This window comes from Myotis yumanensis, unplaced genomic scaffold (assembly GCF_028538775.1).
Source record: "Myotis yumanensis isolate MYYU_CA2020_CCGP unplaced genomic scaffold, mMyoYum1.0.hap1 SCAF_1, whole genome shotgun sequence".
Classification (NCBI taxonomy): Eukaryota; Metazoa; Chordata; class Mammalia; order Chiroptera; family Vespertilionidae; genus Myotis; species Myotis yumanensis.
In genome coordinates this window covers 225,990,049-226,013,857 of record NW_027223752.1, presented here as the reverse complement: position 1 = coordinate 226,013,857, position 23,809 = coordinate 225,990,049, and the positions used below count along the sequence as shown (strand labels likewise).

At 45.5% G+C, this 23,809-nt stretch overlaps 1 protein-coding gene across 3 annotated transcripts in view; it reads right to left on the bottom strand.

The window, feature by feature from the left end:
• Positions 1-713: 713 nt before the first annotated feature.
• Positions 714-23,809, bottom strand: part of CCDC149 (coiled-coil domain containing 149) — a 106,670-nt gene continuing 83,574 nt past the window's right edge. Inside the window, exons 10-13 of one of the 3 annotated variants that reach the window (XM_070398554.1) lie at positions 17,658-17,734; positions 16,373-16,405; positions 11,546-11,662; positions 714-2,646 (exon numbers count right to left, since the gene is read on the bottom strand). In XM_070398554.1, the coding sequence (XP_070254655.1) occupies positions 2,255-2,646; positions 11,546-11,662; positions 16,373-16,405; positions 17,658-17,734 (619 nt within the window). In that variant the 3' untranslated portion in view covers positions 714-2,254. Of the gene's footprint in view, positions 2,647-8,740; positions 9,216-11,545; positions 11,663-16,372; positions 16,406-17,657; positions 17,735-23,809 lie in introns of those variants that run through there. The other 2 variants (XM_070398573.1, XM_070398563.1) reach the window with 2 other exon arrangements.

Here is a 23,809-nt window from a genome sequence, read left to right as displayed (position 1 = left end):
CCCTTTCATAGTGACTCCTAAGAAGACAGAAGGCAACCATCAGTAATGGCTGAAACTCTATTTAATGCTATGGAACACAAGAACCATGTTGGGTTGGGATAGCGGGGGTGGGACAATGTCATAGGTGTGTATGGGGCACGACAACAGGATCGACTCATGGGCTCTAATGCCATCTCATAACACAATGTCTTTCTAGGCTGATTGCCTGCAGGGGGTTTAGGTGACCACTCTCTATGACCTCCCTGCCCCGAACCCCAGACTCCCTGGGGCTCACGGCAGTTTCCTGCCCATGATGGACTGTGTGGGAGTTCACTATAAGCTTTGCTTTCTGGAAAGTCATCAACGGGCCCTAAAGACGTGTACCTGGCCGACTGTGTGTCACAACCAGAGCTTCTGTGGGATTCACTGTCCCTTTGATTGGGATGGTATGAAATCTGCCTGTGTTTTCCTTTGGTGACTCTGGCGTCCTATGCAGCAGGGCTGAACATTTGCAGGCGATTAAGGCCGAGTGCAGCAGGAAAATGATGTCTGTGGCTGCTGGGCTGTGCGGGCTCTGCAGCTGTGGAAATGGCCTCCCTGGAGAAGCAGCAGAGGGGTGGGCTTGGGGAGGGGGAAGAGGCTGGAGCACAGAGTGGGGGAAAGGGGCACTCCAGCCTGGCAGATGGGGGCAGATGGTGTGTCCAGCTCACCAGGAGCCACAGTGCACTGACTTGGGCATGCCCCCATCCCACCAGCAGGGGAGACCTCCTGTGAGTGGATAGAGAGCTGCCGGAGGCTCCCCCATCACACACATGACAAAGAATTGGGCCTTCTTGTCTGCACATTGCCCCTTTGGAATGAGACAGCACGAATTCCCACGGGCTCCTACGCTGCTACAGAGCGGAGCTAGGAGATGAAATGTGGCCGGGAAGTGGCAGGGTGGGCTGGCCACGCACATGCGGACAGGTTTCACCCCAGGATTGTGATCATCCGGTTTTTAGGGTGAATTTTCAACCTGTCCCACCCCGGGAGCCTCTTTTTGTCTGAAGCAGTGACTCTGGTTCTCAGTGTTTTGAGCTTTGGGGTCTGGTATCAGGTCTTCCTGGGAAAAGAAATTGAGTTCAGCTCAAAGTAAGTCCTATCATTGGATGAGCCTTCAGTTTTCTGCAGGGCCAGATGCTGCCGACAAAAGCTCATTTTATCCTCAAGGAAGGAACCTGGTGGGGTTGACCACATCCCTGTCCCCACACGTGAAGCCTGTACTTGGTTCCACAGCCCCCTCACCGGACTGGAATGGGGCTGTTTTCCTCTCTCTTTCCCCTCTAGGGTCATGAGCTCCCTGTCTTGTTTGTAAAATCCCTGTCCTTGGGGGCACAGAGGAGGCAGCCTTCACATTCTGTTGGAGGAGTGATGGGTTCTAGTTCTGGGTGGGGCAGGAAACTGAATGGGCCCGAAGCAGCTATATCTTGCCCCAATCCCACACGGCCAAAGACAGGTTGGATGAGAGAGGCAGCATTTCCAGGTTCCGGCCTGCATCTCATCTCAGAAACAAAAAATAAAAACAACCCTGGAGTGCCTCTCCTCCCGTTTCACCCCACCATCAGTCCAGTCGATTAATCCTGCAGAATTACCTAGCAGCCAGCAAACAGGTCTCCGCAGGGGCTGTGGATTCCAGACCCGAAGCCCCACCTTCTGAGCCTGCTTAAGCCCCTTCCACCTGCCGGTGGGTGTCAGGACAGACAGTGAGGCGGGCAGGATGCCAAGAGCACCTCTGACGGGAGGTCCTGCAGGGCCCTGCCTGCCGGGATGCGGGGGAGCGGCGGGCCCTCCGGACCCATTAAGCTCAATTATACCTTCCTCTCCAGCCGCCTCACCGTGACAACGACGGAGATCTGATTAAAAACCCCATCAGGTTGAAGCCCTCCCATCATTTTGATGGACATCATGAAATGCTAATAAAAAACATCTCTCTAATGAAACAAACGCTGACAGAAAGGCGGGTGCCGAGCACCAACCATATGGCGGCCACGACTCCGGCCCGGCCCCGTTCACAGCGGCGCATCCCCGGCAGAGAGAGATGACACGGAGAAGCGTGGGGACCCGCATTTAATGAATCACACTGTGCGGGCGTCATCAGGACAGTCTCAGTCTGCGACAGGAGCCGCGTCTGGAGGTGTTGAGGTTTGGAAAGCGGCTTCGCAGAGCTGTGCGGACGGCGAACCCTTTCCTGTTCTCGGTGCCGCCCAGGTGTCCTCATGCCACGTCCCGCTCCCCTTCATGTTTTCACGGTGCTCCCTGGGCCTCCACCCTCCTGGCCATCTTCCCGGGTGGGCGCTTCGGCTGCTGCCTGGCTGGATGCCGAGGGGTCCTGGCAAGACCTGGGCGGCCCGGCCTCGTCCCTCAGTCCCTCCACGGGACTCTCCCCCCTGACTCCCGCCGGTTCTGCAGCTGCCTGCTCCTCTGTCAGTTTCATGGTCTCCCTTCCAGGCCTGTTTACTTCTTCCTCCACCGAAGGTAACGAGGGTAATGAAGGATGAAAGTGCTTGCGTCGGTGCCCCTGGCTCTCATCTGCCGGGGAGTTGACAGCCGGCCTCCCGGCATCCTCTGGCGCTGTCAGCACCTCCGCGGCGGCACAGCTTTCATCTCGGTCTTGCGTCTGAACCTCCCCTGGAACAGACCGAGGACAGTGTCAAACCTCTGGCTGGAAGGCAGCCCTCACTCCCCAACTCTCCCCACCCCCGCCCATTGGCACGGGGCCTCTGAGACACACAGTGCTCCTGGCCCCCCTACCCCCTCGCTGAAGCACAAGCTCAAAGAGAAAGCAGCAGGCCCTTTGGTGATGACCGTGCCATTGAGGGAGGGAAGGGAGCACCAGGGCCATTGCGTAATCCATACTGCCCGGGCCCTCCCTACCTTCCGCTTCACTCTCTAGCCTTGGCTCCGCATGCCCCTTCAATATTTAACTGAGGACAAAGGTTCTGTGCTCTTTAGAAGTGAAAAGGGATTCTGTCTGCCTCAGGGTGGGACACAGAAGTGCAGTTTGGGAGGGATTTCACGTCCCCCACCCTCCCCATTCTCCTTCAGCCCTGCAGTCTTTGATGTAGACCCCGAAGTTTCCTCAATTTCAAATAAGACGACTGTATGCAAAAGCAGCTCCAAGCTCTGTCCCCAGCTAAACTGTTCCCCAAACCCTTTCTCTATACAATAGAAATTCTCCAGCTGCAACCGGGTGGAGGCGGGAGAGAGGTGGGCCCGGAGAGCAGGCATCAGGCTCCCATTTTCCTACTCACTGGCTTTGTGACCGGAGGACCTGTCTGGTCTCTTCTCCCAGATACAAAATGAGGGCAGGACTCTCTGAGGTCCCTTCCCCACCTAACAAGCAAAGGTTAGCGCTGCATGATTGGGAAGCACCCTGGGAGCGAGTCCTGGGGACACGCAGTGATGAAATGTATGGAAGAGACTCGCTGCTGGACGGGTGCCTCCAGGGACAAGGGGCCTGGGAGCACTTCCTGGTCCCCTCAATGGAACCAGAGCAGAATCCCACTGCCCCCAGGCCTGAAATATATGTAGGTGCGCTTTAGGCTGGAACTCTGGAGAACCGAGGGTGAACTGTGGAAGGGTCAGAAGGAAGTAGACCTGTCTGACCATGCATTTTCCTGTTAAAACCGTCCACTGGTGTCTTGGGGCTTTTAGGAGACATTTCGGTTCCTTTCACATAGGTTCTTCCCAGGGTCCTACCTGGTCTGCCCCTGCTCCGCCCTGCAGCCTCATTTCCTACGGTTCCTTCGCCTATCGTGTCCTTCTGTCCATTTCAGTCTGCCTGCACCATCTGGTTCCCCCCCGCCCCGACTCCCCTCTAAAGGGAATTATATCAGCTCACGCTTATTAGGTGCTTTTCTGTGCTGGGCTTGGTGCTCAGCATTTTACACGTTTACCTTATTCTAGAATATATGCAGGGATTTCACCTGACTTGTTCACAGTGCTTGGAACATTCTAAGCATTCAAGAATGTTAAAAAAAAAAAAAAAAAAGCTCTAGTCGGTTTGGCTCAGTGGATAGAGCATCGGCCCTTGGACTGAGGGCGGCAGGTTCAATTCCAGTCAAAGGCACGTATCTGGGTTGCAGGTTTGATTCCTGGCCCCCTGGGTCAGAATGTGTGTGGGAGGCAACCAATTGATGTGTCTCTCTCACATCAATGTTTCTTTCCTAGTCACTTTTCTCCTGCCAATGGCAACCATTATCATACTTCAGATGCCAAGGATGAGTTTTGCCTGGTCTTTGAACTTCAAATACTGAAATCATACTGTATGTTCTAGTTTGTGTCTGTATTAGCAGATAATAGGCATATGGTGACTTTTTAAGAATTATATGAATTTTTGAGGATTATTTATATAATTTAGAAAGGTTATATATTTAAAAGTGCATAAATCTAAATAGATGTAATCTAAAAAATAACATTCTAAAACATTTGAATTACAATATAGCTTAGAATTTCTGCAACATGTACCAATATTATTATATGTGTGATTCATTTATATTTTAATATAATACATAAAGGTAGTTCTTAAGAATAGAAACAGTTGAAATAGAGTAAAAAAAAAAATAACAAAGATCAATGAAACCAAGAGATGATTCCTTGAAAAGATAAATAAGACTGATAAATCTTTAACCAGACTCATCAATAAAAAAAGTGAGAGGATCCAAATAACTAAAATCAGAAATGGAAGAGAAGTGACAACTGATACTACAGAAATACAAAAAACTATAAGAAAATACTACTAACAATTATATGCCAACAAATTGGACAATCTGAAAGAAATGGATAATTCCTAGAAATATACAATAATCCAAGACTGAATAAAAAAGAAACAAAATCTGAACAGACTAATTACAACCAACAAAAATCAAAGCAGTAATAAAAAAGTCTCAACAAACAAAAGTCCTGAACAGAAGCTTTCACAGATGAATTTTATCAAACATTCAAAGAAGAACTAACACCTATCCTTCTCAAATTATTCCAAAAATTCAAGAGGAGAGAAGACTCCCAAGCTCATTTTTATGAGGCCAGTATTATCTTGATTCCAAAACCAGATGAAGACACTACAAAGAAAGAAAATTATAAGCCAATATCCCTGATGGACATAGATGCTAAAATCCTCAATAAAATATTAGCAAACTGAATTCAGCAATAAATTAAAAAGATCAGACACCATAATCAAATGGGATTTATTCCTGACATGCAAGGTTGGTTCAATATCTGCAAATCAATTCATGTGATACACCATTATTCTAGTAACTATGTATGGTGCAAGGTAGGTACTTAAAATATTGAGGGGATTACTTTCTAAATTACATGATTTATCTAGCCACTATGCTATACATATAAAACTAATATAAAAATATTAAATGTCAACCATTATTGAGAAGTAAAATAAAGAATAGGATGTGTTTTGAGCTTCTATTTATTTATTTTTTATTAATTTATTTTTAATATATTTTATTGATTTTTTACAGAGAGGAAGGGACAGGGTTAGAGAGTTAGAAACATCGATGAGAGAGAAACATTGATCAGCTGCCTCCTGCACACCCCCTACTGAGGATGTGCCCGCAACCAAGGTACATGCTCTTGACTTGAATCGAACCTGGGACCCTTGAGTCTGCAGGCTGATGCTCTATCCACTGAGCCAAACCGGTTAGGGCTTGAGCTTCTATTTATTTAATTTAAAAGCTGGATGTGTTTTTTGAGCATTTAGTTACTTAAAATAGTGTTTACAGTTTTAAGAAACTTAAAAATGGCTGAACCTTTGGAAAAAAAACTCTAAGAAACTTTAGAAGTAATGAAATGTTGGTGAGATCAAATGGACCACAAGACTGAAATGAAGCCACTAAGGTGAAGAGGGGTGGGGCACAGTGAAGGAAGAGATGACTGTGGACAGAGTGGTGGCTGTGACAGTCGACAGGCTGACATCACTGGGGAAGATAATTGTGGATCTTGACTCAGCCAGGGAGGCTGTGACCGCTGTCTTCACACCCCATACCGCTCTAGTCCTTCTGATACACATTTGCTTCTCACCTTCAAAAGAAGTCGTTTTCTTTCTGTTTAGCCTTTTTGATATCCAGAGAAAAAGTCCCAGGGACAGAAGTTCAACCAAATCCACATTGCACTTTCTAAAGTGTGTACTTAGTCATGGACAACTACTACTCTCCCGAGAACTCATTGATCTCAGTAAGTACTGTACCTGAAAATGAGACCATTACTTGTACTTACAATGAAATTCATCTATATATATAAAAGCCTAAGTGACCGGAATGACCAGTCACTATGATATGCACTTACCACCAGGGGGCAGATGCTCAATGTAGGAGCTGCCCCTTGATGGTCAGTGCCCTCCCACAGCCAACCTCCCCACTGCCCCCGTGGTCTTCCCTCTCCCCCTGCACCAGCCAACCTCCCGTGGTCCCTCCCCCTGCCGGTGGGGCCTCCCCATAGGCTCTGATCAAGCCGGCCCCCCTGATGGGCCTCGATCACCAGCCAGGCCAAGGGACCCCACCCATGCACAAATTCATGCACCAGGCCTCTAGTAATGTATAAATGAGTGACAAAGCAAACCTTGATTTAAAAAAAAGCCCAATCTGTTCAGCCAGGATACTTAGGTTAGTTCCTACTGGGTTCCTTTGCTTCTAGTCTCCTGCTCTAATCCAACCTGTTGGGAGAGGGGCCTTCCCTAAAGCTTTGCTACTCAAAGTGGGGTCCCTGGCCTAGCTGTGGTGCATCAGCAGGAAGCTTGTTCAAATGCAGGCTCCCAGGCCCCACCCCAGACCTACTGGTTCAGAATCTGCAGTTTAACGAGATCCCAAGAAATCTGGGTGCACATTGCAGTTTGAGAAACACTGTGAGCTTAAAACACAAACCTGACCATGCCTTTCCCAGCTGTCAAACCTCCAGCCTGCCCTTAGCCTGAGATTCAAGCCTTCAGTGACCCAACATCCATTGACCTTTCTACCTGACGTTCCAACTCTTCTCCTTATAGCCCTAGGCTCCAGCCACACGGAACCTTCACAGCATCCCAGCCCCACCCGCTGCACCTCTGCTTAGAGCAGTGATGGTGAACCTATGACATGCGTGTCAGAGGTGACACGTGAACTCATGTTTTTGGTTGATTTTTCTTTGTTAAATGGCATTTAAATATATCAAATAAATATCAAAAATATAAATCTTTGTTTTACTATGGTTGCAAATATCAAAAAATTTCTATATGTGACACGGCACCAGAGTTAAGTTAGGGTTTTTCAAAATGCTGACATGCCGAGCTCAAAAGGTTCACCATCACTGGCTTAGAGGGTCAATTCCTCCATGACCATCACTACTCTACGTATCCAGATGGCCATCTCCTCCACGAAGCCCATCTGATTAAATCTGGTCAGAAGTTATCTCCCCACAGTCCTAATCCCCACAAGGCTGTGTCTGGACCCCAAGAGAACATAGTACTTCTTGTTACCCTTGAATGATTATCCATATATAGTTAACTTATAAAAACCACCTGAGGTATCAGATCTTACTAGTACCTGGTTAATTTTTTAACTTTGCCAATGTTCTGTAGTAGGAGTTCAATAAATAGCTTATTAAATGTTTGAACATATACATTAACACATGAATCAGTGCATATATTAGCATATTTAAACACCATGCACTAATTAATAAAGCAATCCTTGAATTTATTGTGTTTGTTCCCAATTGTATTCAGGTTGCTACCCTAAGAGTTCTTAAAATGGCATTTTCAGGGAGTAAAAAGAGAAAGATTTCTAACTCACATAAACATTTTGAGGTAGCCCAGGGAAGCAATTACATAATTTTCACACTAACAAATAAAAATTTTATAGCGGTTGTGCAGGGGACATGGGAAACACTGAGTCAAAATGAGCGAGTTTCCAGAACAGAGCGAGAAGCCTTATCCTAGAGGAGTAATGGATGGTCTTTTCTGCAGCGACACTTTCCACCAGCCTGAGGTGAATAAACTCCTTCTGGAAATTACTCTTATGATGTTACTTCTTCCAGGACACCTAACAGTATATTCTGGTGGCCCTGAAAAATTAATTAACCTTACCAGTGACAACCTAACCCCTACACCATTTGTAGTGTTTATATCATGGATCAGGTTAATCTTCTCAGCCTTAATTTACATCTAAGTGAGGGGGGTCTGAATTAACACAGGGGACTTGGTCGCTGGCACTTTGCCTTGTGCCATTTCCTTAGGTGACAGTCTGCTCATAATCAACTGTATGAATCTTTTTGAAAATAGCAAGCCTCTGAGATGAGCAGGGAGAACTTTTACACTTTGCTTTTTGGGTGTGGGGAGGGGAGCAACACTGCGGTCATCATCAGAGGTCGAAACGCAGCTGCAGAAGGGAATGGACGAGGCGGAAATTCTACTGTTTGGTTCTAGTGGGGATTGTTTTCTGAGAAAGGCTAGCTTTTCAGAGCATCGGGACCTTAAATATACAGGGGCCAGGCTCCAGGAGTGGCTTATGGGTCTGCAACAGATTTACCAAAACACTCCTCCCCTTTGTTTATCCAACAAGTATGTAAAAAAATATACTCAAGCCATTGACAAAGAAAATTTACTGAAAATGTCACAACTGTTGAGCCAAAACAAGGACCTTGGCTACTTGCCGTGGGAACAAAATCTTCCTTTCATTCTGTGATTCTGGAACGTTAATGCTGAAGTTGTGGGAATTCCATCTCCCCTGTGAGAACAAAGGCATAGCATTGCCATTTTCATACAAGAGAGATTTCTGAACTGGTCCAGAGTAGGAAAATATTATTATAAATAATAGTAATTATTCTGTGCTGTTTTAGCCAACAGAATTAGGATCATTAATACTTATTAGTAACAATACACATATTAATAATGACGAGGCAATCAACGGATACAAATACATTATGACACAAATAGTGTGGAAAGAGAAATATATTTTCTCTAAAAAAATGAAGAAACAGTAGCTCTTTGAAGGAAAGATTGCTAGGTCCCTAAAAATGTGTTCCACACCCCCGTCATTGGCCCAATGGGGACATTCGTCTTCTTTTGTTAACCGGTCTCTGATGGGCTTTGTCCTCAGAGCGTGAGCTGCTTTCAGTTGGAATTAATCAGAGATGCTGCAGTGATGAGGAGGCCATCCCAGGCATGACAGCCGCGACATAAATGCTTCCTTGTTCCACCCGTGCTGGTGCAGGACCGGCTGGAACAATGAGAGCTAATGATGGAACCCGGGAAGCGATCATTGTGAATCAGGCCATTACATATGCCTTCCTGGTGAAAATCAAGCCAGGCTCAGGCTCCCTTTCAGTGTAGCAGCCCTCCCCGCCACCCCCTGGGGGTTCAGCAGCCCAGAGCAGACAGAGGGCATTGCTCTCCATGTGGATCTCAGATGCTGGTAGGGGATGACCACCAGCTAAGACATGTTCCGGACTGTACAGCGGGCCATGCTGTGTTTCAGACCAGCCTTGCAAACAGTCACGTGCTGCTGGGCTGGGAAAGACCCAACCTTGCCTTCTGGCCAATTGTGTGACCCACCCAGGTCAGGGGCTCTCTCCAGGCATTCTCCTTGCATGTGCATGGGGACCTCTCTTGAAATCCCAGACCTGTCCTAGCTTCTATTCTTACCATCCCAGCACTATGATGAGTGATTAGCACAGGCTTCAAAACACAGCTGTCCAGATGTGTGAGTGAGCTTGTGGAGCCCATCTGACTCAAAGACTTGTAATAAATAATACACAGTTGCTGCTTTCAGGGTGGTTTGTTATACAAAAATAGCTGACTGGTTCAGCTGGTTAGTACAGTTTGATAGAAGCACAGTTTTCATATCAGAGAAACCTAAGTAAGATTAGAAAGGCAGGCCAGGCCAGGTCGCACAGCTTAAGACTATGTGGAAGATAGCTGTGAGCCACTTGAGAGTTCTGAGTGGGATACGAGTGGGATGGAAATCAGTGCTCTAGAGGCTTCATGTTAAAGCAGCAGGATGAAGATGGGATGAAGTCAGGAGAGTCTGGGAGGCAGGAACCCTAAGATGGAAGCCCTGCAGCGGAGGTAAAGTGAGCCTGCACCAAGGCAGAGGTGGTAGGAATGGAGGTACGAAGAACTCTGAAGAAAGGGTTTGGCTAAAGACCAGGAGTGGATAGTGAAGGAAAGCTGACAGTGGTCAATGATGATTCTAAAGTTTCAAGCCTGGAGAGCTGCTGAGAGGGAGACGACAAAGAGAGGAGGCAGGAAGAGTTGGGGATATCATACTTGAGGAGTCCGGGAATATTTCGGTGGGAAAGATTGAGCTTTGGGAAATGTAGGACCGTAACTCTGTAGTTAGCCCTGGGCACAGTGGCAATTTTGAGAGTATTTTCAGAGAGGTGATGGCTGAAGGCATCGTTCTGAGCAAGAGAAGATGGAGAAGAAATGTAGATGTTTATGAAAGAATCTTGACACTGCATGAAGGTGTATTAGTCAAGTACTGCTTTGTAACAAATTACTTCAAAACTTAGCAGCTTAAGACTCAGGAGCCTGGGAGCAGTTTATCTGGATGGTTCTGGCTAATGGTCTTTCATGAGGTTGAATGCCAAATGTTGGCCAGGGATGTTGTCATCTGAAGGCTTGACTGGGGCTGGAGAAGTTGCCTCCAAGGTGGCTCCTCACATGGCTGATGCTGGAGGGCTCAGCTCCACACCACGTGAATAGCATGGAGGGCTGCTTGAGTACCCTCCTGACATGGCAGCCAGCTTCCTCAAGAGTGAATGATCCAAGACAGAGAGAGCAAGGCAGACGCTATATGTCTTTTATGACCTAGCCTGGGGAGTCACGTACCATCACTTCTACTGTATTCTGTGAGTTACACAGATCAACCCTGATACAATGCAGGAGAGGACCACAGTAGGTCATAAATACCAGCAGAAGGGGGTCATGTGGGGCCATTTTGGAAGCTGGCAACCACACTGGGAATGGAGGAAAAAAACAAGCCAAACTTTAAAAGACGTGAAGGATAGTTGAGTTGGAGAAACAAGGCTGCCACATGGGAAGAGATCTGTCCTCACACCTGCTGGCTCCTCTGGCACCCTCAATGGTCCCCTTCAGAACACCCTGCCTCCAGAAAGTGCGCCTGGGAGTGGATACAACTCTTTCTCCATGCAACTGATTCCCAGGCCACGTACCATGTGCCAGGCAATGTGCCAAGATTTCCCTGAGGTTGGCACCATCACTTATAGGTAGGAAGACAGAGGCTGAAGTTACTAGCCCAAGTTCTCACAGCCAATACGATGTGGGGCTGGAATAGCAACCCAAGCCATTCAACAAACTGAGCTCTCCCTCTTAACCTCTGTGCCACCATCCAGAGAGCGCAGGGACCTGCGTTTTTTGGCTGGAAACGCCAAACAAGAACCCATGGGAGCAACAAGAAAGGAGTAAGAAAGAAACACAAGGAATGACCCAGCAGTGCCACAGAGATGGACAGGACTGATGTCCACTGAGCCCTCTTCTGTCCCAGGCACAGGCCAAGCAAGGACCGAGAAGTTGAGGTGTGCTTACCATCCTTGGGGTTCACTTTGTCCTCAGTGGGCTGCTCGGCGAACTTCAGCAGTGGGGACCTGGACCTCTGTGTGGTGGGCAGAGTGGGGTCGCTGAGCATAATGGTGTCCTTGCCCCCTGTTGTGGAGAAGGGGAAAGTGGACATATTAGTCCTCAATGGAGTTGCTGCTGCTTTCACACCCCGCACCCCCCCCCCCCCACCCCCTACACAATGGACTGGCTGGTGAATAAGGCACCTTCTTCAGTCGTAGGTAAAACTGGGGAAGGGCAATGGCCAGCAGGTGCTTTCTCTCATGCGAGGACAGGGAATAGCTGTCTATGAGTCCTGAGAATCTGCTCAGGGCATGGCTGACTACAAACACCTGTATGTTAGCTGAAAACTGAGTGGCACTGATCAAGGTGAGATAACAACAATAATAACAATAACAACAGCATCACAGTGCTTAGGAGAGCAGGCTTTGGAACCGCCCTACAGTGTTTGTGTTCTGGACTCCATCACCTGCTAGCTGGGTGACTTCAGGCAAGTCACTTAATCTCTCTCAGCCATAGAACCCTCATCTGTTAAATAAGGACAAATAATAGCACCCACCTCACTAGGTGGTTTTGATGAATTAATTCATGTCAAGCACTTAGGCATTTAGTCAGCACTTGGTAAATGCCACCTATTCAAATTATTACTTTAGGAGGCACTTCCATAGCACTGTCATAGACAGTCTGTCTGATTTAATTTGATTTGGTCATTAAGATTGAATAATAACTCTGTCATAAGTCAGGTAGTATCAGGTTCCTCAAATTATCATAGCTAAACTTTCACTTAGAACATACAGTCCCAGACCAGCCACAACCTTTACTCTATTTGCATGAACTCCCTACATGGACAGAGAAAGTCTGAGGCAAAGAGAAGGAGGAAAGGGAAACCATTACAACTCTATTCTCAAGGCCAGTTACAGAGCGAGGAGAAGGGAAATATGGCTTTAAAACATGAGCACCTTGAACACAGATACAAAAGGTGTGGACAGAAAGCAATGCTGCCATGGCAGTGAAGACGGCCCAATAGGCAGGACTGGATCCCAAACTTTGCTCCGGGAAGCCTTGGGACCCTCTTGGTGGGAACCACTGTGCCAAACCCCAAACCCCAGGGGCCATGTCCCAGCCTATGCTTCAACCTTAGCTGTCTAACTTTGCGCAAGACCCTTTCTAAAGCCGTCATTAGCTGTCTCTGGGGCTCAGGTCAGAGGCTCTAAAGTCCTACTATCTTGGTCAGTTTGAGGTTCAATGGAGCACAGAGTGGGATTTGAGTGAAGACTTCCATTCCTTTGGTGAACCTGGACTCTACCTTGGAGTCCTCATCTATACATATAAAAGTCTAATATGCAAAGTGTCCCCTCGGGAGTTTGACCGACCTGGAGTTCGATCACTTGCTATGATGTGTGCTGACCACCAGGGGGTGGCATGGAACGAAGGGAGGCCCCAGCTGGCAGCCAGCAGCCGCTCGGGAGCCTACCCATGCACAAATTTCATGCACTGGGCCTCTAGTTTGTTTATAACACTATCTTCCCATGAGGCCCGGTCTTATTAACTTGATTTCCAAGACTGTAGTAGAGAGTTTACACATGTTAGGTGCTTAACAAGTATCTGATAAACTTGTGAATAAATGGCAGGCGCATGCTTGGGAACCCTGATGTTCTGGGAGCAGGGTGCTTGCTGCTACCTCAGGCGGACGGCCTATGTTATTAGAGCCATAGCACTCTGGTTTCTCTGGTATCTGAGGGTCATGCTAGAAGAATAGAAGTCTGATAGGAGCTGACTCTGAAGTTCTCCAGTGGCACAGCTATTCTTTGCATATGGAAAAAATCCAGAAATCTTCAGGGCCACAGTCTGGAGAGGTTTCCCAAAGAGAACCATTGGGGTACTGTTAAGTGACTCTCAGAATGAAGTCAAAGTAATTAGGTCTCCCTTTGAGCTGCGAAGATACCATCTGGAAATACCTTGAGAGCTTAATGGTTACTATGAACCCACAGCAGATGCCTCAGGATGGACTTTTCTCACCACCGAGGCCACAGTTACTGTTCTCAAGTCAGGGAAAAAACTGCAATTCCTGACCCATCTTTTTCTAGTGGGCAGGCTGGCAGCTCCCCAGCTTTAAGGGGACTCAGTAAAAGACACACTCTGCCTCTCTGTGTCCCAACCAGCCTTCCAAGTCCCCACTGCCTTGGTGGCCAAAGAATCAAAATTATGGGCCGAATTGGGAGCTGGCTGAGATCCTCAGCCCTTCCTGTCACGAGGAAATGTCTAGGGTGGAATGTCTTGTGGCCCTCTCAAACCACAGGGCATCATCCATTCCACATGGCCCCTCCAAAATGCTGGCACCAGCAACAGTAAACAGGAACCCGAGTAACAAGCGTGTAGAGAAGAGAAACAGAAGCCACCAGTCATTCATGTTCAACCAAGGTGGTGACTGGGGAGAAGATACCTACCTCCCCAGATGCCTGCCTGGGGAGATCATTTCCTAATCTTAAGGCTAAATGCCAAGGTTTGGTCATTCTTGCAAATATTTGAAGGATTCAAAGATCTTTCTTAGGAGAATCCCGGTTCTATAATTTCTAACTCAGTCCAGATTCCATCTATATTGACTGCATTGAGCTCTAATCTGATGGCCTGCTGTTGCAGTTTCCCTTTGGTTTGTAGAACTGGAGGATGAGGAGTGGGCAAGGGACCCACAAACTAGAGTCAAACATCAACTGCTGTAGAAGGTTCCATTGAACTGGTGTTTGGGCTTCTGGAAGCCCCCCTGATTCCTTCTAACACAACATCCCTCATCTCCTACTCTAAAATTGACCAAGAACTTTCAAAATGCACATTTTCCTCCTTAGGCTGATGCTTAACGTGGAGAAGAGAGAATTAAAATGAAAAGCTCCAAGAGCCAGGCTCCATTCTTGCCATATTTGTTCTGGCTTATCGTGTCTCTTTCTAGAGTATGAACACGCACAGGGCATCTCCTTTCTGAGCTCCCCAAGCACCATTCTCCACACAGAGGCCAGCACAGGGCTGGGAGAATGAGGCTGACAGGGAGGTGGTGGGGAGGGAGGGCAGTCATTCCTTCCTGAGAGTTGTGGTCAATATGGCCAACCCACCCTCTGGCTTTCTCACAATAGCCCCATACCTTTTCCACCTCTCAGAGATGGGATCAACAGTGTGGGATATGCTTTGCTATTCAGATAATTTCTCCACAGGCTGTGACATTTGTCAGACTTGTCTACTTCAAGGCAAGATCACATGTTTGCCCTAACTCTATCAAAGAACATTAAGAGCCACATACTGTTGACTGAAAGAGTGGGAAAGGAGGGAGGAGAGAGTCAAAGTAACATCACAGCATGCTCCATGCCCTGCAGTAATTCTGCCTTGTAGCCACCAGTGGTTGGCTCCTTCACTGCTGGCCTTTAGTGTCTCAGAAGAGACTGTTCTGGCTTCTGACTTTCCTTTCTCCAATCCAGCTTGCTTTGTGAACCATTCCTCATCTGATCTACCCTGTGGTCTTTTCTCTGAATTGTAGTTCCTGGGACAGGTGGCACATGAAATGATGAGCTGAACACCTGGGTTCTAACACCAGCCACTGTGGCCTCAGGTATCATCTAACTTCCTGGGTTTCCTTAAGAAACCTTCCTTACCTAAAGTGAGGGGATCAGACTAGCTCGGGAAAGGGTAAATGTTTTCTCTCACATGTCAACTCTGACCAGGAGGTGGCTTCCTGGAAAGCCAGCAGTGGGAGGCTGTTCTGAGGGCCACATGTGAAATCATCAAAGAAGAGCAATGCGATTGATTAGCAATGTCTGCCACTACCATGGGAATGGGTGTGGTATAATATACACCATGTATTTGCCATCCTTGAACATTTTGCTCTCCACTGTCCTTCCAGGGCTAGTATTCAATGACACCTCACACACCAACATCTTTATCCTTCAGCATTTAATTATGTGCCATTTCCCATGTATCACATGTGGATGTACATTCCTCTTGCATCCGTAATGGGTCTGTGGGTTCTTGGAGCGGGTGAGGGGCATCTCTGAAATGGCTGGTACAGAACTAAATTCACAAAGTGATGCCCAAAAAGGTATCAACAGGTTGAAGGGCTGATTTCCTGGAGGAAACCCTGATGGTTTCAAGATGATGGTGAATAAGAGAGAGTGAGCAACTCTCTGAAACCATTGAGACTCAGTTCCCTCCATCTGGCTGAAACATTATGATTTGGCTCCCACTTGGGGAAAGAAAGAGGAAGAGGAAGAAGAAGAGAAGGAAGAGGAAGGATGAAAAAGTAGATAAAAGAAGAGGACGACCAGGAGGAGGAGGAAGAGGAGGGGGAAAGAACACACTGCTTCTTGCTCCATAATTGGAGCCGTAAAACAATGAATAGGCAGAGGGCCTGGTCTGATTTATGCTGGAAGAGGCCCACCCCTTACTCTCACACGGCTTCGAGAATGATCATAAGGCGCTGATTCCTGTAACATCCTTCATCACTGTGCCAGGGCAAGCTATTCCACTGGGAAATAGCCACTTTTTTCCTGCCCTCCCACTTTGTATCTATGCAGAGGCCAACGATGAGAACAAACATGGCCATGGCATAAAATCCATTCAGCCGGGTTCCTCAAAGCTAATTTCACCATTTAATATTTGCTCTGTGCTAATTAAATTCTCCATTTCAATTGACTGTTCTAATCAGGGAAGTGCAAGGATACATAGAGAATGCATTTCTATTTATTTACATGCGGGGCGGATATTTATGCAATAATGATATTAGCCACAAACACAAAAATGTCGAATAGAACATACTCCCAAATCCTACTGAAACGTTGTAGCTCAGGCCTTTAGGCAGCAAAAGGAAGGAAAGAAACAATTGTTATTGCACAATAGCCATTCGAACCTAGACCAAACATCACCAGAAAGAGAAAATTCTCAGCATTCATTGTTATTCAACTCCCAGCTTTTTACATACGTTGTAGAAATAAAACATTGTGAAATTTCACTAAGTCATTTGGAGAGGGGGTGGGAAATCCAAACTTCAGTACAAGCACAGAAATAGCAATCTGACTGCACAAATAAACGATAAATGTGCCCGACTGTGTTGAAATTCAATGCAATGAAAGAAAGGCCTTCAAAGAAGATAAGGTTTTAACCGCATCAAAAGGTTCTTGTGCAAAATGGATCATTCAAATCCCCAGGATGGCACTCGCCACTAATTAGTTTTGTTAGGTCTTTTGACATCAAGTTCACGGAATCGCTGCTCAAAATTCCAATTTATGAAACACACTTCCAGGCAACCTAAGGCAGCGATTCAGATTTACATTAACAAACGTGTTGTTCATATCCCCGTGGCAATGTTCATTCCCTGGACGTTATAGGGAAGCGACGGATATGAATCAAGGGCAGAGGAGACTAGCTTGTGTAGAAAGCTTAAGTAACTAAAAATATATGTACAACGTTGCTTCTAGGGGCAGAGGAGGCACGGAAAATGATAAGGACAAGTTTCTGGATGTATAAAGGAAAAGGGGGAATAGCTGACTGGGGTCTATGAAGGGGTTATTTTACCATGACAAGCAGAATAAATACAGCTAATTGATACTGTGTACAACTGTGAAAAAAAAATCTCCACAGGAAAATTTGATCTTCAAGCTACGTTAAAAATGGGATGGGGAAGAGAGGAGAAGGAGGGTGGTAAGTGCATGAGGGTGAGAATATTTGTTTTTTCTTATTTTCACTTTTAGGGTTGATGATTAAATTGAACAAATCTTTATAAGACACCTATGGTGGCAAAAATGAAGGAATTTACTATATTCACAAACTTTACAAAAAACATATAGCCACATGGAGTGACCGTTTGAGAATTTATGTCAGCAAAACTTCATAGTTATGTAGATGAGAACCTGCATATGTATTGCACTTGACTGATTTCCCTCCAAAATGATGGTTTCTAAGTTTAAAGCACTTGTAGATTTCTCAGCAATTATCTTAGAATAAAAGGACATTGGAAAGGTAGAATCTCCTTTGCAAATTATGAGAGCACTTCCTTTTTTTAAAAAAAGAAAAAGAAAAACAAGTTTTATGAAGTTCCGCTTACCTGGGAGACTCCACAAACCGGAAACTTCCAGAGTTCTTAATTTTTTCTCCAGTTCAGCCACCCGATTCCCTAGGATTCTGGAAAAGGGGAGAATATTACAGCAGACAGATTAGCAGGCATCCCATCAGCTTGCAAGCCTGTGAGCAGGCTACTTGGGAAACCCACTAGTACACTAAGAGAAAATGTTTTGAGATTTAAGATACATGCTAAAAATGGGATACACACACACACACACACACACACGCACGCACGCACACGCACACCCTATTGGAAATACATATAAAAATAAAGTGCATACGTTTTTAAAATACTAAAATGTTGCCATTGAAGTGACTCCTCTCCCCAAAAGGTAGTTCCTCTGAGAAGCTAAAGAATTATTCCGCCATTTCCCAAACATCTTACAGAATTTCTATGTAGGAATTGCTCATTGCTAAAAATGACTATGCATTTTGAATACCCTTAGTAGTATCACACCTTGACTCTTTGAAGGTAGACCTGAGTTTTGGAAACAGTTAAGTCTAACAAATACCATGCATGAATATACTTGGTAATGTTGCTTTGAGTCAATAACATAATATTATCTGCCCTCTTAGAACTAACCTATGTTGCACTGATGTCCAGTTCTTGCTTGCTATCCAGCATAATGCCTGGCAGATGCTCAAAAATGTACTTGATTAAATAAATGCTTTTCTTTTCTCATGGCTTGTAATTATCAAGGGAGAGAGTTTAAAAATATAGACATTTCTAAAGAGCTCTCAGTGATTGCAAAAATCACCAGAATAATGATATTGCTTTCCAAGGTGACCACTCTGACTCATTGATATGTGAGTTCTGGAATGAGTATTTGAAAAGACTACACTACTTAATCGGAAGTCAAACTTTGTGTATATGCATGGAAAGACATAAATGTGGGCATATAGTTCCCCTCCTTTACACAAAATTAAATATGTTGGGAAATAATTTGGTAGTCATCTAAAACTTCAATCACTCCCCATTGGTCTGGAAATTGAAAAAAGTCTTTATTGGAGAATTTTCTTGGCACTGCTGTGCTAAAATGATGTGGAAATATCCCTTAATAGCAAAGTTTCGGTTCTTTTCAACAGGAGAATTCAGAACAGCAGAATTGTTCTCCCAGCTCTTTATATTCCAGAGATAGCTGCACACACCCACATATACACAGAGACATGAATATGTATATATCTGCACATATATATGGCTTTGAATTCATCCTTATTTTATCTGAATTGACTTACAGCATCTTAATTAATATTCCCTCTGAGTTCATGAAAAAGTCTTTGATATTACTATGTGTGGTTTTCTTCATCTCGGTACTTAGAGCTTTTCTTTGCCTCTTTTCCTTAAGTCTTAAATTCTGCATAGTCTTGATCAATTACTTTCAATTTTCACTCCAATTGTTGGGTTTATTCTGCTTTCATGACTCTGACCCTTCAATAAACACTATTCTCCGTAATCTCATTTTCAATATTTTGCTCAGGCCTCTGATCCAAGCTGCCTTTTCACCAGCTGATGGGTTTGAGATGCAATCTCAGCCGTGTTCAAGTTGACGCCCGTTTCTTAACGAGATCAGATCATCTGTATGTGGCTGCCTTTTGGAAACAAACAATAAGGCTTAACTCTTCCCTGGACACCGAGAGAGGCCATCAGGGCAATGTTGGAAGGCGTGGTGGGGAGACATTTGGCTGTATTCTTTCTGATGTTCCCAAATAATAGCCATGTCTCCCAGAAACGGAGTGAGGTGAACTTGCTGGTGTCCACAACCATCTACATGCTAAGTTTGTCAGGGGTGACTGCTTTTTGGGCCTGGTACTGGCATCTGATGCAGGGCTGCAGGCAGTAAAATGGACCCAGCGGGAGTTGTGGTAGTGGAAACAGTATCAAAAGCAATAGCAACTGCAATACTGTTAACACAAACAGCAAAACTAAGCTTTCCCAAGTCCTGGACATGAATTGGGGTCCATGCTGGACACCTACCAGACTTGCATTATCTCATCAGACCTGACAAAAGCCCTGGAGTGCACATTGTTTTTTTAATCCTTCTTTTACACATGTGGACCCTAAGGAACAGAGGTTAACCAACTTGACTAAGGATGCAGAGTTCATCTCAAAAACCTGTCTTTTCACAACACTCAGTGCTCTTACCCACCATACTCTACTCCTCCCATTAGGAAACAGAGGCATGGAAGTTAGTTAACTTGACCAACACCATATGCAGGACTCAGCTGGTGATGAGTCTGGATTTGAACCTGTCAACCCATTGTCATTGGCACCAATTCCAAAGCCAAGAGGAACCCCCGATTTGGGGTGCAGTGAAGAAGGAAACTTTATTTAGTGCAAACAGATCAACGGCAATATAGCAGGGCTCTGAGGATGCCCCAGGTCCAGGACCCTCTTCAGCTCTGCAGCTCTGCTCCAATCACGGAAATGGAATTCTTTAGTTTTCCCTGAAAGGTATGCTCCCTAATCCAGAGCTGATTTATATAGACAGAAGTCCCCGCCCCTGGTCCCTGATTAGTTGGTTGCCATGCAAATGAGGATGCCAAATCAATCCTTAGTTTGATTGGTCCAAAGGCACTGTCCTGAGTGGTCAGAATAGAGCTGCTCTGATTGGCTGGGGAAAGCCTCAGTCCCTTGAAATGGGACTCCAGGAACTCCTTTGTAAGGGCTGGCTCAGATGGCAGGAACACAGTGCAGGCAGAAAGACAGTTCAGTGCAGAGGCAGGCATTTTAATGCAGAGGCTTCTCCCCAAAGTACAGCTTTTGTGGGAGGCCCCTGTGCAAAAATGGCTACTAGACTCCTTTAAAAAGAATTTGAGCCTAGTTAGCCACCAGCAGCTCTTCTTAGTCCTCCAGGTTCACAAACCTAAGCTTCAGTTTGCCTCCGAAGTGCACACTGTTAACCAATACCCAGTAATGGCAACGGGAAATAAGCTTTCTTGTGTCTGGAGCAAACTCTCATTAAAACTGTTTATATTGAAATATGGATGTAACCACAGCTGACTTGCCAAATATAACCCAAGATGCTTCAAATGACAAAGAGGGACCTCCTGATTGGCTTGACACTGAAAGAATATGGCAGGTGGTCTACTGAATGGCATGTGCGGCCCAGGAAGAGAAAAGGGCTATTTGGGTCTTAACAGCTGGCTGTATTTATAGATGGAGATGGTGGAAGTAAGAGCAGGGTCCATTCAATTCCATTTGACCAAATCAACAAACGATCACTGAGGCTGTAGGGGATAATGCAGAGAAGCAGACCCCGTCCTTGTATTTGAGGGATTAAAAGCCTGGTGGGAGACAGACACACAGATGTGTGCAGGCACGCGCAGTGCCAGTGGAAAGCGTTAATAACAGTTGATATTTATCAATCACGTGTTCTGTACCAGATATTACTCTAAGCACTACACAGTAATTATCTCAATCCCTTGCCACAACCAATGAGGCAGCTCTTACCATCCTAATTTTGTAGATGTGGGAACTGAGATCCAGGGAGGTCAACTAATGTGCCAAGGGTGACACAGCTGTTAAGCAAAGGGGCCTGGAAATACACAAGTCCTTCAGTAGAACTGAGCAGCAGAACTGAAGAGTGAATGAAAGATGAATCCAGAGAGGCTTGTAGGGACCAAGATTTAATTATCTTGTTGCCATATTGACAATGTTAAGACTTATACACTGGGGAGATGTTGAAGGGTATTAAGCATAGAAGTAGCATAATGAGGTTTAGGAAAAGTATTCTTGATGCAGAGTTGAGAAGGGACTGGAAGAAACCAGTTAGAAAGTCATTGTCCAGGTCGGCGACGATGGTGGCCTGAAACAAGTCAATGGGGATGCAGGGAAGCTAAAGGAATGAGGCAACAAGCAGGAGGCAGGTGAGGAGTGTGAGGCATCTACAACATCTCCATCTGGACATATGGGAGAGAGGAAAGATCTGGAAGTGCAGAGATGAGAGTGTAGCCTGGGGGAGTGGATCTGCTCACCAACAGCATGGGAGAATTCAGAAGAACAGGGGGCTAGACTACCTCCTGTGTAAGGCAAGAAAGGACCAGAGAAGCAGAGCTGGAGATGGAGGAGGACAGCTAGGGCAATGTGGGGCCTTGGAAGTCAAGGGAAGAGAGTTCCAGGTGTGATGGTGTGATGAGTGTTGCTTTATTCTAGAAGTGGTCATACTTCTAAAGGAAAGTTTAGAGGAGGTCACTTGGAAACTGTGCCCGACCCTTGAGAGAGATGTTTCAGTGGAGGCAATGAAATCCAGAATCCAAGTGACAGGCTTGAGACAAAAGACTATGAAAACATTGAGGCTGTGACAATAGAGGACTCTCCAAGTAGTTGAGCAAGGGATAGGCGACAGCCAGGGCAGTAGCTCCAGGCTAAACAGGCTGGAGAGAGGATTTTTTATTTTTGTAGGATAGGGGAGATTTTAAACAAAATTTGTAATTAGCTACAGTTTGTTTAAAGATAGGGGAGATTTCTGCATATGCCCACCTAATAGTCTAGGAAAATCCTCAAGATGTCAGTTCTCTGGATTTTCAGTAGCAGTTTTCGATAATAACAACATCAGAGGGGATCTCCAAAGACGGAACTAACTCAAGAACTGGCCACCACTGTGCCTCTATCCTTGCTTTCTGGACAACACAGGGAACAGAAATCCCTGAGTGAGGGTCCTTGGGGAAAGTCGGGACCTGAAGCAGCAGCAAGGGGCTGTGGCTCTCCACAGACCTGGAGATAACCCTGCCCCCCACCTCCACCCAGGTGACCTTCTTTTCAATCTTTGCTCTGAACCATGATAGCTCATGCTGCTCCTAAAATACTGAATGTCTAAGCTATTTACCATTGGTCAGGGATGGGGAAGAGCAGTGAACAGTTTTAGGCACAGCAGGAAGGGTAGCGAAAGGCCAGTGTGTCTTCATAAACTCACCACCACCACCACCATCCCACCACACCACACTGGCAAAGTGATGGATTGTTGAGAAGGCCTGGAGAACTAAAGGTGGTGTTCCATGAGACGGTACTTTAACATCTGCCTCTTCTATTAATGCTTTGCCATCTGTCTATAAGACAAGTGAACCTCATCTCTTCTTTAGCAATAATCAGACAACTGCCAACTCTTTGGCAACAAATACCTCAAGCAAAATGCCTAGTAATTGAACGTCCTCTCAAAATGTAAAGTCCTGTTTTTGTCATCAATTCTTTAAGATAGCTCCTATTGCACTTTCTCAAGGGGTGGGCGGTAACCGTCAGTCAGTAGGGAAGACACTTCCGGCACAGGGTATCTTTATTCCTATGTAAGATGCTCCCCCAAAACAAAGCTATCTTGTTATTTTAGTTACAAAACCCTAAATCATGGGGAATAACAGCAAGCAGACAAAATTCACATTCTATTCTTAGCCCACACTCCATTTGTTGTTTAGTTTTTTTTTACATGCTCCCAAATAAAACATTTATCAAAAGCATGAAACTTAAGACCTTCTTAGTATTAAAAATGGCACATTAGGTACTCTATGTACTGATGTGAAGCAATCTTCAAGATCTATTGTTATGGGCGATGTGCAGAACAGTGAAAAACCTTAAAAAATATGTATGTTAGCTACTATTTATAAAAAAAAAAGAGAGAGAGAATACCTATACAAATATACATGAGCATTTTTGTATATCTATATAAATATATTCTGCACTTGCTTATATATGCATGTTTGGGAAGGATCCCTAAGAAATGAGGAATGGTGGTTTCTTCCAGGAAGGGAAACTGGGTGGCTAAGAGACAACAGTAGTTTGGAGATTCAGTAAGTCCTAACTTAACGTCCTCAATAGGTTCTTTGACTTTAAGCAAAATGATGTATAAGAAAACCAGTTTTACCATAGGCTGATTGATATAAACAAGAGTTACGTGCCTTTTCAACACAGCAACATGATACCAAAATAACACTGAATGAACCAATGTTATTCAAGGACCTGCTGTATATTGTTGTTTAACCTTTTATTCTTTAAAAAAATATATATATTTTTATTGATTTCATGAGAGGAAGGAAAAGGAAGAGACAGAAACATCAATGATGAGAGAGAATCATTGATGGGCTGCCTCCTGCACGCCCCCTACTGGGGATCAAGCCTACAACCTAGGTGTGTGCCCTGACTGAGAA